At 43.1% G+C, this 15013-nt stretch overlaps 1 protein-coding gene across 2 annotated transcripts; it reads left to right on the forward strand.

Annotated features, from left to right (window-relative positions):
- Positions 1-264: 264 nt before the first annotated feature.
- Positions 265-3643, forward strand: LOC109911029. 2 transcript variants are annotated; one of them, XM_048601158.1, is made up of 3 exons: positions 265-363; positions 1216-1685; positions 2651-3643. In XM_048601158.1, the coding sequence occupies exons 2-3, from the start codon at positions 1222-1224 to the stop codon at positions 2802-2804; spliced, it is 618 nt and encodes a 205-aa protein (XP_048457115.1). In that variant the 5' UTR covers positions 265-363; positions 1216-1221; the 3' UTR covers positions 2805-3643. The 2 variants fall into 2 exon arrangements, with proteins under 2 accessions (XP_048457115.1, XP_020365857.1); XM_020510268.2 differs by having other exon boundaries at positions 266-531.
- The last annotated feature ends 11370 nt before the right edge of the window (positions 3644-15013 follow it).

The raw sequence follows: 15013 nt of genomic DNA on the forward strand, positions 1-15013 counted from the left end.
AATAGTACAGGGAGGGAGAGATGAAGTAATGGAGAGATTTGAACATGGGGATGAGAATTTTAACATTGAGGGACTGTGGGACTGGGAAACAATATATATCTGCAAAGAGTCACCTTACTCTAAAGTGAACACACAGTAGTATCACAATCCCAGCTACCCCCCAACCCCTCACATACTGTTTCTGGTGTCACTGTCACTTTAAGAATCATCACTGAAGCCAGTATTTAGTCCCACGCCCTGTCTGCAGCAAGGTTTCATTAACATCTTACAGATGTGGAGATTGAACTATGCAACTGCCAGTGAATAATAATTAGCAGAAGAGGAACCCAGGAGAACTCAGCATCAAAGAAAGGGCGTTGGAAAGTCAGTATTTCAAACTCTCACTGCCTCTCCATCTCCATTAGACAGTATAAAGGGAAACTGTAAACAGCTAATACTTCACTCACCCAGGAAAACAGTGAGAGTTTCTGACAGAGAAACTGCAACCATCTGAGAAGGCAGTTTCTCTATTAACAACGGCATTTCTTCCAGGTAACATTCCTGCTCATTAAATGAGCTGTGCCCGAGTGTGGGGTCTACATTCTATCTGTGTATCTGATGATGTTTGCATTTGTGTATGTGTGAATCTGACTGTGTGTATTTCTGACTGTATGTGCGTTATGTGTGTATATATCTGACTGAGTGAGTGTTATGTGTGTGTATCTGTGTGAGTATTATGTGTGTGTATTTCTGACTGTGTTACATGTGTATGTTTGTCTGTGTGAGTGTTATGTGTGTGTATATCTGTTGGGTGTGTGTGTCAGTGGTTTGTTGCTCGAGGTAAATTCAGAAAATTAAAAGTTCTTTTCAAACTGCAATCTTGAGTCAGCGATTGCCACAGCTTCTTGTCAATGGCCTGTGTGTCTCAGTGCCCTGTTATACACAGCCATTGAAAAGAATTGATTCACTGCCTGGTGAATGTGTGTGTGTGTGTCAGTTTCAGGTCCTGTACCTGTACACAGCAGTAAAGGGGAACATTGAAACTCACAGGGACTGTGAGCTCCAGCGGGAGTCTATGAGCTCCAGTTGCAAGGCTGTGAGCTCCAGTGGGAGGTCAGCCAGGAACCGTAGAAGAGTGTTTCGTCCTGGAGGGAACAAAGGCATGGAATTTGGATTGGCTGAGATGTTGGTGATTAAAAGCAAGGTTATGGAAATTCTAACCGATCTTGTCCTTAGGTTACCATGAGGTTCCTGTGGATCTTACACTGTGTCTTGGGAGTCTACACGATGGAGGCTGGAGAAGATTATACCTCAGAGACTGATGTTCTGGATTCCCTCTTACCCCTGCTTTTGAACAACACATTCATGGCTGAGAGTGCAGCTGGATTGGGAGTGATGGAGCTCTCGAGCGTGTGTGAGATCACAGTGCTGACTAGTTCCTTAACCAGCCCCGGAGAGCAGGAAGCAGTGAGCCCTGTAACTCAGGAAGACCTCAACCTTGTCAAGAATCTCTTGAATGGCAGCAGTTCTGTACTGGAGAGCTTGGCATCTGCAGTTAACAAAGAGATTGGGAAAGTAAGCTACCAATCACTGATCACAACCACAGTCCAGGACATTAAACAACAGAATGAGCTATCCAATAACATCATGACAGAGATCTTCCAAGCCCTTGACTCAGAACCAACAGCAGATAACCATGTGAAACAGTAAGTATTGAGCTATGTATGTAGAGATTTGGAAAAATTTGGCCTTTGCCACTGAAATGTTATATGTACAAACATTACGAGTTGGGAATGGGCTGGAACAGATTGCCTCGGATCTGCTCCAATATGTAATAAGATCACAGCTGATCTGACTGTGGGCTTAACTCCAACAAATACAAAGGGGAAGGGCACCAGAAATGTGTAATAGAAACCTTCAAATTGAAGCAGACTAATGCAGATGCTGGATATAAGCACATTATAAGCTGTAACACTGAAAAATAAGTCATATCCGACTTGAAACATTACCAGTTTCTCTCTCCATAGATGCTGCCAGACCCACTAAGTTTCTCCAGCCATTTCTGTGTTTGTTTAGAATCAGAAGCATTTCTTTCCATGGCACGTAGTAACTCATTAAATACCCACTGACAAGGGACAGCACAAGGTAGAGCTGCCTCGATACTGTCCCCATACAGCACAGGGTTAGATACAGAATAAAACTCCTTTTACAGTCTTCCCATCAAACATTCCCAGGAGGGAGACAGCACTGGATTAGATGCAGAGTGAAGGTCTCTCTACACTGTCCCTCATCAAACACTCCCAGGATAGGGACAGCACAGGATTAGACACAGGGTAAAGCTCCTTCTACACTGTCCCCATCAAACACTCCCAGGACAGGAACAGCACGGGTTGAGATACATTTTGAAGCTGTCTCTACACTGTTCCCTATCAAACATTTCCAGGACAGGGACAGCAATTGTTAGATACAAGCTCTCTCTACAATGCCCCCATCAAACATTCCCAGGACAGGGAGAGCACGGGGTTAGGTACAGAGTAAATTTCCTTCTGCTCATTACTATGCATGATGTATATACTTCCTTGAGCTGGCTTTTTACAGTAGCAGTGTTGGTGGCTGTTGACAGGTTGTTTTCAGGTTGATCCTCTATCAGTATTGTCCTCTCCTTTGTTAGGTTCAAGGAGAATGTTTGGAAGATGGAAACGATGCTGCAGACTATCGATCTCCTTGCCAGCCAGGTTGAGGACCTGTCAGACACTCTCTCCACAAAACTAAACCACCACGTGGGCAAGTCTCATACCGTGGAGTCTATCCAATACAAGAACTGAGAGGAGGCTGGTTACCCTGTGTATTAAACACCATGTCCCACCATCAATTAGCTCACATTTCAGATTTTAACATCTTTTCTTGACAAGATTCCAGCATTTGCAGAAAGGGTCAAACAATGAGCTAAAGACACCAGTCCCTGTTTCCTGCGTGGCAATGCTCTATAGTCTGACAAATCATTTTTACTCACTCGCTTCTGATCTAAGTTCTGTTCTTTGTTCTGTTCAAATCTATTTACTGTCTACCTTGCATTGTGGTTCAATGCATTGCCAGCGCATCAACAGCTGTGTGCACCCATTTTATGTTTCCCAGTGTTGCCATATGTAGGGTCATGTTTCCAAACAGGCCGCTAATGATATTAAAAATTGCTTACTATTCACTTCTGTAAATGGCTGCCTTGCTGCATATGTTCAAACTCACGAAGTTGTAACATTTTAATAAATGTTAAGAAATGATGTGTTCTGTGAAGGGCTCACCTGGTAATAACCCCCTCACTGGGATTCTCCAGTGTTTCAAAAGTCGAGTGATCCCTCAGTTCTCATAGTGCTGCTCTGGGCAGGTTCCAAAGGAAGGACTTTGGACAAGGAAGTCTTTGATCTTTATTCAATACCACACCATTGAGGCCTCATAAAGATCAAGACCCCCATATTCCAAGTGCAGTTGATCCAGAATTTCTCCAAATGTTGAAACTTGTATTAAAAGAAAACACATCCCAAATGATACAGTCATCACAGGAACACATAAATGTTTCAGAGCAGAGGCTGAGTGAATGAAGTACATTTAAACTTTTACAAAGATCTGATAAACATACGTCAGAAAAATAAAGAACTTTTTAAATGCATTTTGGATAGTTTTTTTTAACAATGTGTCTCAGAACCAACGTATTAAATTTAATGATGAGATGAAGTTAGTTAAGAGTCTAAAAATGCATGAATGATTATTAACAATGATCATAATGAAGTCAAGTTCAATATAATGTTTGAAATGGAGAGAACCATGAAAGGGCTGCTAAGATTCTAGCTCACTTCTGTAGCCACTGTAATGAGGTCAGCCAGCTGGACCTCATAGAATATGGGTTCCCTGATTGGGGCTGTTACTCTGGTCCAATCACAGAGCTCTGGCTGACAGATAAGAACAGGAGTGTTAGACACCCTGTTCACTCTGAAAGCTGGCTCTGAGTGAGCTGGATCAGTGTCAAGAACTCTACATGTAAATAAAAGGTGACTTGGTGATGGGATACTGGCCTTTGGGGGGTTATTTCAACCATAACGTAATTTTTTTCTTTATTCGTTCACAGGATGAGGGGGTCTCTGGCTAGGCCAGTATTTATTGCCCATCCCTAATTGCCCAGAGGGCAGTTAAGAATCAACCACATAGCTGTGGGTCTGGAGTCACATGTAGGCCTGACCAGATAAGGATGGCAGTTTCCTTCCCTAAAGGACATTAGTGAACCAGATGGGCTTTTCTTGACAATCGACAATGGACTCATCACTAGATTCTTAATTCCAGATATTTATTGAATTCAAATTCCACCATCTGCCATGGCGGGATTTGAACCCAGGTCCCCAGAACATTACTCGAGTCTCTGGATTAACAGTTCAGCAAATTGCCTAGCAAATCAGTCAATGGAGAATGGACAGCAGGAGGTGTTGAAAAAGAACTTTATGGATGGAGAAGAAATTTATACCTCATAGGACAAGAGTTGTAAAGAAACAGTTATGATTAACGAATGTATTACGAGGCAACAGAAGAATAAAGGAAGCATTCAAATTTGTAACCGATGTAAATCCTGATGTAATGTAAATCCTGATGATTCAGAGGTTAACCAAAATCCTGAAGGCTGAAGAAGAATGTAAAAGTTACATTAGTAGTTGCCAAGAATTGTTCCATGAATACATGATTAATCCCTAGTAGTTCCCTCTCATTGGCATTGTACTAACCTCAGGCATATTGTGTTACAACCTTCAGCAAAAATTGGCAAAACAAATGGTACCATCCACAAAACATGGGAATTTTTAAAGACAATTGCAAAGGATATTAAAATCAACGCAAAAATTTTTAATGATTATGTTAGAGTAGAAGAGATTGGAGCCTTGGCTTGAAACTGATTACAAATAGAAATGTGTAATTGGCAATCAGGCTGAATAAGCGTTTTGTGCCAGAGTTTGCAGGAGATTAGCAGGGCAGATATCCCCACTACTGAATCAAGGATAGAGACTAATGAAAATGAACAAAAGCAAAAATATAGGTATGAAGAAAATAATGGTCCTAAAATGAGAACAAATCCCCAGAACAAGATGATTTCTATCCAGAGTTTAAAGGATGCGAACATTGCAGGAACCCTAACAATAGTCTTCCAAAGAATACCTCATATCTGCCATTTAGACTTTGCTGGATCTGTAACGATTACGGGCTAACTGAACAGATTGTAAAGGTTCAGCTGATCAGACGGACATGATATGGATATGTAAAAGGTAGGCTGTGTGTGACAAATCTGTCTGAATTGTTTTGAAGAGGTGGAAGTAGTAACCAGAGTGTTGTCCATGGAGCTAATTTATACAAAAGGCCAGATGGAACTTAATAAGATTCTTAATCAGACACTATTAGCTAAAATTGAAGCTCAAGGAATTGAAATTATATTGGGGGAGGTGATGGCCTAGTAGTATTATCGCTGGACTGTTAATCCAGAGACCCAGTCAACGTTCTGGGGATCCGGGTTCGAATCCCACCACAGCAGATTGTGGAATTTGAATTCAATAAATATCTGGAATTAAGAATCTAGTGATGAATCCATTGTCGATTGTCAGGAAAAAACAACCCATGTGGCTCACGAATGTCCTTTAGGGAAGGAAACTGCCATCCTTACCTGGTCTGGCCTACATGTGACTCCAGACCCACAGCTATGTGGTTGACTCTTAACTGCCCTCTGGGCAATTAGGGATGGGCAATAAATGCTGGCCTAGCACACCCTCATCCTGTGAACGATAAAGAAAAAAAATCGCAGTATGGTTGAAATAACGCCCCCCCCCACCCCACCCCTCAAAGGCCAGTATCCCATCAATTAGGAAGGGCAATAAATGCTGCCTAGTCAGCAATGCCCTCATCCTGTTAATGAATAAAGAAACAAAAAAGACCTCATTTGGAAATTGGCAAGGCCTAAGGTTATGGGAATGGGGTGAGTAAAAGGTATTGAATCATATTGAATTGGAGGGGAGGCTTGATGGGCTGAATGGCCTCTGGACAGGCTTAACAGGGCAGGTGTAATGGGCAAGTGTTCTAATTGTCAGCAGGTAGCTGGTGTTCATGCAAGGATCTGAGTTCAGGTCATGCCCACTCACTGTTTCTTTTCATTATACCTTCATTGATGCCATGGACAAGGACAGAGTTTGTTGAACATCCTCAATTGCCCTTGAGCCATGTGGCTTGTTTATCTATTTCTGAAGGAAGTTAAAATTCAACACATTGCTGTGACTCTGGTGTCAATGTCAGCCAGATCACGTAAAGATGGCAGATTTCCTTCCCTAAATGGCGTTAGTGAACCAGATGGTAGTTTACAACAACTGATGATATGCTTCATGGTCACAACTATCACCTGAGTATAGCTTTGACCCTGTTGCGTATGGTGAACAGAGAGTGACTTTGTCAAGGAGTCTGTCAAACATTTGAATAGCACCAATGTGTGCCATCTGCCTGCAGTCAACTGTTTGTGTCATACAATCATGGGCAGGCAACTGTCGTCCATCTGGGCAAGGTAACCTACCCAGTGCAGCTGGCTTTACAGGAGGATGGCTTTGATGCCAGTGACAGTGTCAGTTTCTAGGATGTCAATGTTTGTGACTGGGTCCTTCTGGTGAATCTGAAGGATGATGTTGAGTCAATGCTGATAGAAAACCTCTCGTAGGTGAACAGAATCCAGAACTCAGCACCTTGCGGATTTGATTTTGACTTATTTGATTTGATTTATTATTATCACATGTACCAAGATACATTGAAGAATATTGTTTTGCGAGCTAACCAGACAAATCATACCTTATATAAGTACATCAGAGTAATTGAACAGAATGCAGAATACAGTGTTACAGTTATGGAGAAGATGCAGAGAAAGATCAACTCTAATATAAAATTGGTCCATTCATAAGTCTGATATTGGTGGAGAAGAAGCTGTTCTTAAATCTGTTAGTGCATAGTTTTCAAACTTTTGTGTCTTCTGCTCAACGGAAGAGGGTGGAAGAGAGTATAACTGGGGTGGGAGGGGCCTTTGATTATGTTGGCTGCTTTCCTGAGGCAGTGGGAGTGTACACAGAATCAATGGAAGGAAGGCTGGTTTTCCTGATGGATTTGGTGTGTTCACAACTCTCTAATTTCTTGTGACCATGGTTTAGCATTGTTTCTTAAACAGTTTGGATGGAAGTATAAAATTATAGAAGACTATTGATAGGTCAGGTGACTGTGGAAATGGATTTCAGTGGAGGTAAAGCTCATCCATTTTGAGCCGTTAGAGTATAGAGTGGAGCACTATCTAACTGGTGAAAAGCTAGAAATAGTGCTGAGGCAAAGACACTTGAGCATTCAGGTACCCAGATCTTTGCAGCTGATGGTGTCCCCATGTATCTTCTGCCCTTGTCCTTCTGGATGGAAGTGATCATGGGTTTGGAAGATGTTGTCCAAACAGCCTTAGTGAATTCCTGAAATGCATCTTGTAAATGGTACACACTGCTGCAATTGAGCATTGGTGGTGCACAGAGTGGATGTTTGTGGATACATCCAAACTTGGATATTGTCTAAGTCTTTGTTGCATATGGACTCGGAGCACTGATTTCTTCAGTATCTGAGGACTTGTGAATGGTGCTGAACATTATGTAATCATCAGCAAACATCCCCATTTCTGATCTTATGATGGAGAGAAAGTCATTGATGAAGCAGCTGAAGATGGTTGGACCTAGGATACTACCATGAGCAACTTATGCAGAGATGTCCTGGAGCTGAGATGACTGATCTCCAATGACAATAACCATCTTCCCACATGGCAGGTATGACTCCAACAAGTAGTGAGTTTGGCCCTTGATACCCATTGATTCCAGTTTTACTTGGGTTACTTGATGAGACTTGGTTAAATGTTGCCTTGAGCACAATGACAGTCACTTTCATCTCACCTCTAGATTTCAGCTCTTTTGTCCATGATTGAACTAAGGCTGCCATGCGGTCAGGAGCAGCAGTGTAGCACTGGTGGTTTTTGATTGGAACACTATAGGCTGCTGTCAAAGTGGACATCATAGATGTCCAATGTGGCCAATGACCTTCATCTGGTCCAGCATCACATGATACATCTGTGCAGAAAATCAAAACACCAATGGGTAACCAGACCCTGCCACACCGCAGTGTTTGATAAGCTCTTTTCCAGGTAAAAAAATCTAGGTATTGTTTGACAAGCCTCACTGTTGCTCAGGCCAAGTACCTTTTTGGGCAGGAGGACAAGGGGGAGGCACATGGATAGCTCAAGAGAACAGGAGAGCAGTGGGGAACCAGTGGGAGGAGAAGGGACTGCATCAGGGTCTGGGCAGTACAGCTGCTGGAAGTCCAGATCACTGTGCTCCCTAACTGTAGCATCATTGGATACTTTCAGACTGCATAAAGTGGCATTAGTGATGTATTACAGTCTGTGTGAGAATTCGTTGTGATATCACTGAAGTTTTCATTAGCCAGTGTTCCGATGTCCAAAATAAGATGCAGCATGAGGTGTGTGCAATCCTTCAATAAATAGAACTAAAACCTCAGCAAAGAATGCAATCCTCTTCCATATCAATGCAGCACCTATTCTTACATTCTTAACAACAAATAGTATTTATATTGAGCTTTTACCATGGGGAAAGAGATCCTTTGGCCCATTGTGTCTGCATCAGTCATCAACAATCCATCTATTCTCATCCCATTTTCCAGCACGTCGCGTGTAGCCTTGCATGCTATGACATTTCAAATGCTCATCTAAATGATTCTCAAATGCTGTGAGGTCTCCTGACTTGAGTACCCTTTCAGGCAGTGAGTTCCAGATACCCTAGTTCTCTAGATGAAAGACTCTTTTCTCAAATTCCCTCTGAACTGTCTGGTCCTCACCTTAATACTCTGTTACCTGAATATTGACCCTTCTACTATAAGGGAAAATTTCTCCCAAGCTACTCTAACCATGTGAGCACTGCAGGTTTTATTACTTGAGCAATAAATGCATGCGTCCTGATTAGCAGTGCTACAGTTAAATCATTTTTTCCAATGACCAACACTCCCACAGCCTTTGTCACCACCCTCAACACTACCATTTGCTTTCCTTCCTTCAGTGTAGTCTTATCCTTATGTCCCAATGAATATTGACACAATCTTCAAATTCTGAAGGAAAGGTAAATGGAAAGAACTCAGTTCTTCTGTATTCCATTTAAGAAATGCCATTGTAGAGCCCATAAGAAACACAAGAATGAGGAGAAGGACTGGCCCATTCAGCCCCCTTAAGCCTGCTCTGCCATTTGGCATGATCATGACTAATCTGATTGTGACATTGATTGCACTTTCCTATCTGCCTTCCATATCCCTTCCCTCCCTTTTCCCTCAAAGATCTGTCTAATTGCCTCAAGTTAATTCAATAACCCAGGCTGCACTGCTCACATGGCTGAAGAATACCATAGGCTAATGAACCTCTGTAATTATAACATTTCTCCTCATCTCCATCTCATCATCATAAAAAAAGTTTCCTCCTGTTCTAGATTCCCTCACATTGTGAGATATTCTCTTTGCACCTCCCCTGTCCAGTGTCCTTATGGCCTACTTTGTCTATCCCTTTCCCAGTGCTGTGAGTGTTTGCCCTGTGTGTGTGTACATACACGGAGCAGCTTTTGCAGTGATGGCAGACAGAATGTGACTGGTGAAAGCAACTGCAGTTTGTCATGCAGAGACTGTGGGCTGAGAGAGAGAGAGAGAGAGAGAGGTCAAGAGGGACAAAGCAAATGAGATCTGAAGGAACCCTCCAGCGGTGCGTGTCTCAGAGCCATCAGTTTCCATGGTTTTGATTCTTCTCCTGCCGTTGTGCACGCTTTCAGCAATGGACAAGTGGATACAGCCTTGTCAGAGAGCAGTCTTTTGTCATAGGTTGTATATGGTCTTGACACGCAACAGGATGTGCCAATGAGAGAGTAGTTTTTAAAGAACGTGACTATCACGGTAGAATAGCTGGTGTACAGTATGCAAGATGTAAAGTGGGTAATAATGGTTGTACCAGTGGTGGGTGTGAGGAGGTGGATGTTTAGTGTTGTGCAGTAATTACAGGTGAATGAACTGTTGAGTAACGAGGCTACAGTCATAGAATCATCGAGTCATACTGGCACACAGCACAGAAACTGACCCTTCGGTCCAACTAGTCTATGCTGAATGTGATCCCAAACTAAACAAGTCCCACCTGCCTGTGCTTGGCCCGTATCCCTTCAAAATTTTCCTATTCACATACTTATCCAAGTGTCTTTTAAACATTGTAACTGTGCCCACACCCATCACTTCCTCAGGAAATTCATTCCACACACAAACCCACCCTCCGTGTAAAGCATTTGCCCCTCTGAACAGTCCTGTGAGGTCACTGAACCCTTTCCAGAATTGCAGCTCTATTCTGAGGGTCAGTCCAAAGCAATGACTTCTTCAGTGGCCTTTTCCCACGGGCAATGCGGGTGGTCCCAAGAAGGTTTGCTGAATCTAGTGCTTGCTGTTCACTGCTTGGAGCAGGATCTTCTGAGCAGCTTTGCGGATCCTGGGCCTTCTTTCTGGAACTTTTGCAGCCCCTTGTCCAAGTTTCTTTCTAGTTTGTTGAGTCCATTAGAGCTGCCAGGTAATTTTAATGACGTCCCAGCACAGATTTAATGTGAATCTAGAAACTACATCAACTAAAGTTGGAACCTATCCTTTGAGAGCTCTGGTGCAGTATAGTCAAATTTCTAGAGCCAGGATTTCTATTTAGGTGTTTAGAATAGAGGTCGATGCATTTGGAATTCGTGAGTCACAATGTATTTCATCTTGAAGTGGCAGTGGGATCAAAGAAATGATTCCCTCCAATCCTTTCAGCAAACACTTTATCATGGGCAGCGTGGTGGCTCAGTGGTTAGCACTGCTGTCTAACAGCGCCAAGGACCCAGATTTGATTCCAGCCTCGGGTGGCTGTCCGTGTGGACTTTGCACATTCTCTCTTTTTCTGCATGGGTTTCCTCTGGATGCGCTGGTTTCCTTCCACAGTCCAAAGATGTGCAGGTTAGGGTGGATTGGCCATGATAAATTGCCCATAGTTTTCAGGGAAGTGCAGGCTAGGTGGATTAGCCATAGGAAATGTGGGATTACGGGATAGGGTAGGGGGATAGGCCTGGGTGGGATGCTCCTCAGAGAGTCAGTGTTGGCTCAATGGGCTGAATGGCCTGTTTCAACATTATAGGGATTCTATGATTTGCCATCACTTACTCTGCTGTTGGTCTTCCTAACATGCATAGAATAACTCCTAAAGGGAGCAACATCACTGTGACAGCAGGTTCTTATGTAACAAACCTAGACACACACACGCAGGAATAAATCTGCACCAATCACATGCAGGAAACTGCTGTCCCAGAATGAAGTTTCTCATCAGCATTGCCACAAATTGGTGAGACAAGCTTCAGTCCAGTGCATGAATGCGGAGAGTTACTGCGGTGGAAACCTGGGACTACTCCTGTATCCTTCCTAGCTTCAAATTTTGGGATGGAGGGAAGGGGACACCACAGAATAGAAAGAACAAAAAGGGGAATATTTTCTTCACTTTTAATGATAGTATTAAACCATCATTTTTCAGCCCACTTTTGTTCTGCAGAAGTTATACTGGGCCGAAAATATTAACTTTTTCTCTCTCCGCAGATACTGCCAGACCTGCTAACTTTCTCCAGCTTTCTCTGTTGTTTGAAATAATTACCATTGGCATGTCAATATTAGTAGTAAATATAGAATTGTTATAATTAATGGAATTTATATATGGGCAAGAATCTGAATGACTAGCTTCTGCTTTTATTTCTGATACAGCCAGCCACAAAATCCATCCTGACTCCTCAATCAATCAATTGTGCAGTCGTCATCTGACACTGCACTATCACTGAAGTTAATAAAACCAAGCAACTCAGAACTATTTCTTCAATTAATGCTTTTCAGGTAGTAATGCTCGCAGCACTGAGCTATCACAAGCAATCACTATTAACAATATCATAATTTACAATCTACAATTGTCAACAATCCATTTCGTTACATCCTCCCATCAAACACTCCCAGGACAGGGACAGTACAGGATTAGGTACAAAGTAAAGCTCCTTCCACACTGTCCCCATGAAACACTTCCAGGACAGGTAGAGTATAAAATTTCTTCTTTGCACAGACTCTGGGAATACAGTACCCAGTCAGACGGACGCACATGTGGGATTCAGGTGTAATCTGAGGACTCTGCCTCCTGGCCGCGTTACTTGCAGATTGTTTCAGGCTGAGATATCTACTGACAGTGAACCGCTGCCACTCACACACACACACACTTCTCACTGAGTCTGTCACACTGGCTTCTCTCCTGAGGACCGCAGCTGGTGTTTTGAACGAATGTGTGTCTGGATAGTTCTACTTTGGATGTGAGGCGGTTGTGATTGTGGGGCAGCTGCAGTACCCCCCCCAGACCCAACCCCACCCCAGCCCGGATTGGCTGTGTGAACCGGAGCAGGGGGAAGTCGGAGTTGCTGTGTGCTGAGACAGTGAGCTCTCTGCTCAGCTCCGAATGTGGGACAGCCAGGAGCCCAGCACCTCTCCACGCTCCGGGAAGCAACCGGGACCCCACCCCGACTGGCAATTCCACCCTACCCCATCTCACAGTTCACCGCAACCGGGGCGAGGCAGCGGCTCCAAAATGAGACCGTGCGGAATTGGACTGCTGTCATTCTAGATCAGGAGCACGTAAACCTGCAAACCCGCCTCTGGACCAGGAGCACTCTCCCCTAGACCAGGAGCACGTAAACCTGCAACCCCGCCTCTGGACCAGGAGCACTCTCCCCTAAACCAGGACCACCTGAACCTAGAGAGCCAGGGTCAGTAAGTGTGGTCAGTGTCTCACAGTGTGTTAGTGTTAGTGTGTGTGACTGTCTCAGTGTGTTAGTATCTCACTACTTTTTGCGTTAGTGTCTCATTGTGTATCTCAGTGCGTGTGCATCGCTCTCATCTTGGGAATATGAAACTATCTCATCATGTTCTATCTCTTTCTCCTTCAATTTCCACTACCAGTTTCTCTCTCGAGTTGTTAGTCTCATCGCACTCATTGATTTTCCCTCACACTTTCAGTTTCCATCCTTTGCATTTCCTCACTTGGTCTCCTTCAGTTTATCCTTTTTTTTCTACTTCTTTCTCTCTTTTTCTCTCTCGCTTTCTATCCAGGCTATTTCATTCTATAATAGCCACATCAGAATGCTTCATACTATAATCCTTGCCTCAATCTATTTATTGCAGTCTTTCACATTCTTGCATCCAATATTGTTCACCCAGTGTTGCTCTTTCCGTTTGTCATTGTGTTTCTCCATCTTTCTGATCACTTTTATTTCAGTCTCAGCCTTTAAAAAAAATTCTCCCTCCTTCGATTTTCACTATGCCTCTGACTATTCAACCTTATAATTATTTCTCCCTTACCCCATCCCTCTGTCTTTTTCTCCATTTCATGATCTCCTCTCTTTCTGGTTTCATAATCTCAGCCCTACTCTATCTCCGTGGTCTATTTCTCCTATCACTTCTCAATGGTTTTATATCCAGAATTTAATTCTCTGATTTCCGTCTATTCCATTTTCTGGATTTCCCCATTTATTTTCCATTTCTATGCACTTATCTATAGACATCTCTCTCCTTCTTTCTCTTATTCCCACAACTCACATGCTTTTTGCTCTCAGTTTCTATCCCTCTCTCTCTGGTTGGTATAACTTCCTCCTGTGTCAGACCAAAACTGCGCTGATTTAAAGACCAAAAGAACTGTGGATACTGTAAATCAGAAACAAAAACAAAAATTGCTGGGGAAGCTTAGTAGGTCTAGTAGCATCTGCGCAGAGAAAACAGAGTTAATCTTTTGGGTCGAGTGACCCTTCCTTAGAAATGGAGTTCTGAAGAAGGGTCACTGGAGCCAAAATGTTAACTTTGCTTTCTCTTCACAGATACTCCCAGTTCTCTTAAGCTTTTCCAGCAATTTCTGTTTTTGTATAGGAATGCACTTGTGGGGGTGCAGAGAAGGTTCACCAGGATACTGCCTGGGATGGAGCGTTTCAGTGATGAAGAGAGGCTGGATAAGGTCAGGTAGTTTTCTTTGGAGCAGAGAAGATTGGGGGAGGACCTGATAGAGATGTATAAAGTTCTAAGGGGTGGATAGAGGGCAACTGTTCTCCTTAGTTAAGGGTCAATAACAAGAGACACAATTTTGAGGTGAAAGGCGAAAGGTAGAGAAGGAACTGGGGGAAAAGAATTTTAATCCAGATAGTAACAAGAATCAGGATTACACTGTCTGGGAGGGTAGTTGGTTTGGGAAACATTACAATATTTAGAAAGTACTTGGATGAGCTGTTGAAATGCCATAACATTCAAGGCGATGGACCAAATGCTGGAAAGTGAGATTAGTGTAGGATTAGTGAAGATTTTGTTGATGCAGACTTGAAGGGCTGAAAGGCTTCTTCTGTACTCTATAGTTCTATGATTCTACGACCTCAGTGGAGTCAATCAGCAGTGATTTGGATGGGAGGGTTCACTGTTACCCTTGATGTACAGCTTGTGGTGTGATTTTAGATTTATACCTGATATGAGGTGACTCAGTGATTGGGCTGATGCAGGGGATGGGCTTGGTGCTGTTTCAGTGTTGGAATAATTCAGTGGGTAAGGGGAGACCAGTGAGTTCCTTATTGAAAGGGCCTGGTTGTAGCAATTACATCTGTGACTCTAAAACCCTGCAAGACAGAATGGCATCATCCAATTATTCCAGGTGATTTACATGTCGATTTGCAAAGCTTTGTACTGTCACCTCAATTATACATTGTCCCCTTTGAACTGCCGAATTCCACTTGGAGTCAGTTTAAATAGTTACATTATTTATGGCCTGTTCTGACTATTCCTTACATGCACAATTCTGAGTCAGCGCTAGGCTCTTACTCCCTGTCCTGAAAGTACTGAT

This window comes from Rhincodon typus, chromosome 9 (assembly GCF_021869965.1).
Source record: "Rhincodon typus isolate 14 chromosome 9, sRhiTyp1.1, whole genome shotgun sequence".
Lineage (NCBI taxonomy): Eukaryota > Metazoa > Chordata > Chondrichthyes > Orectolobiformes > Rhincodontidae > Rhincodon > Rhincodon typus.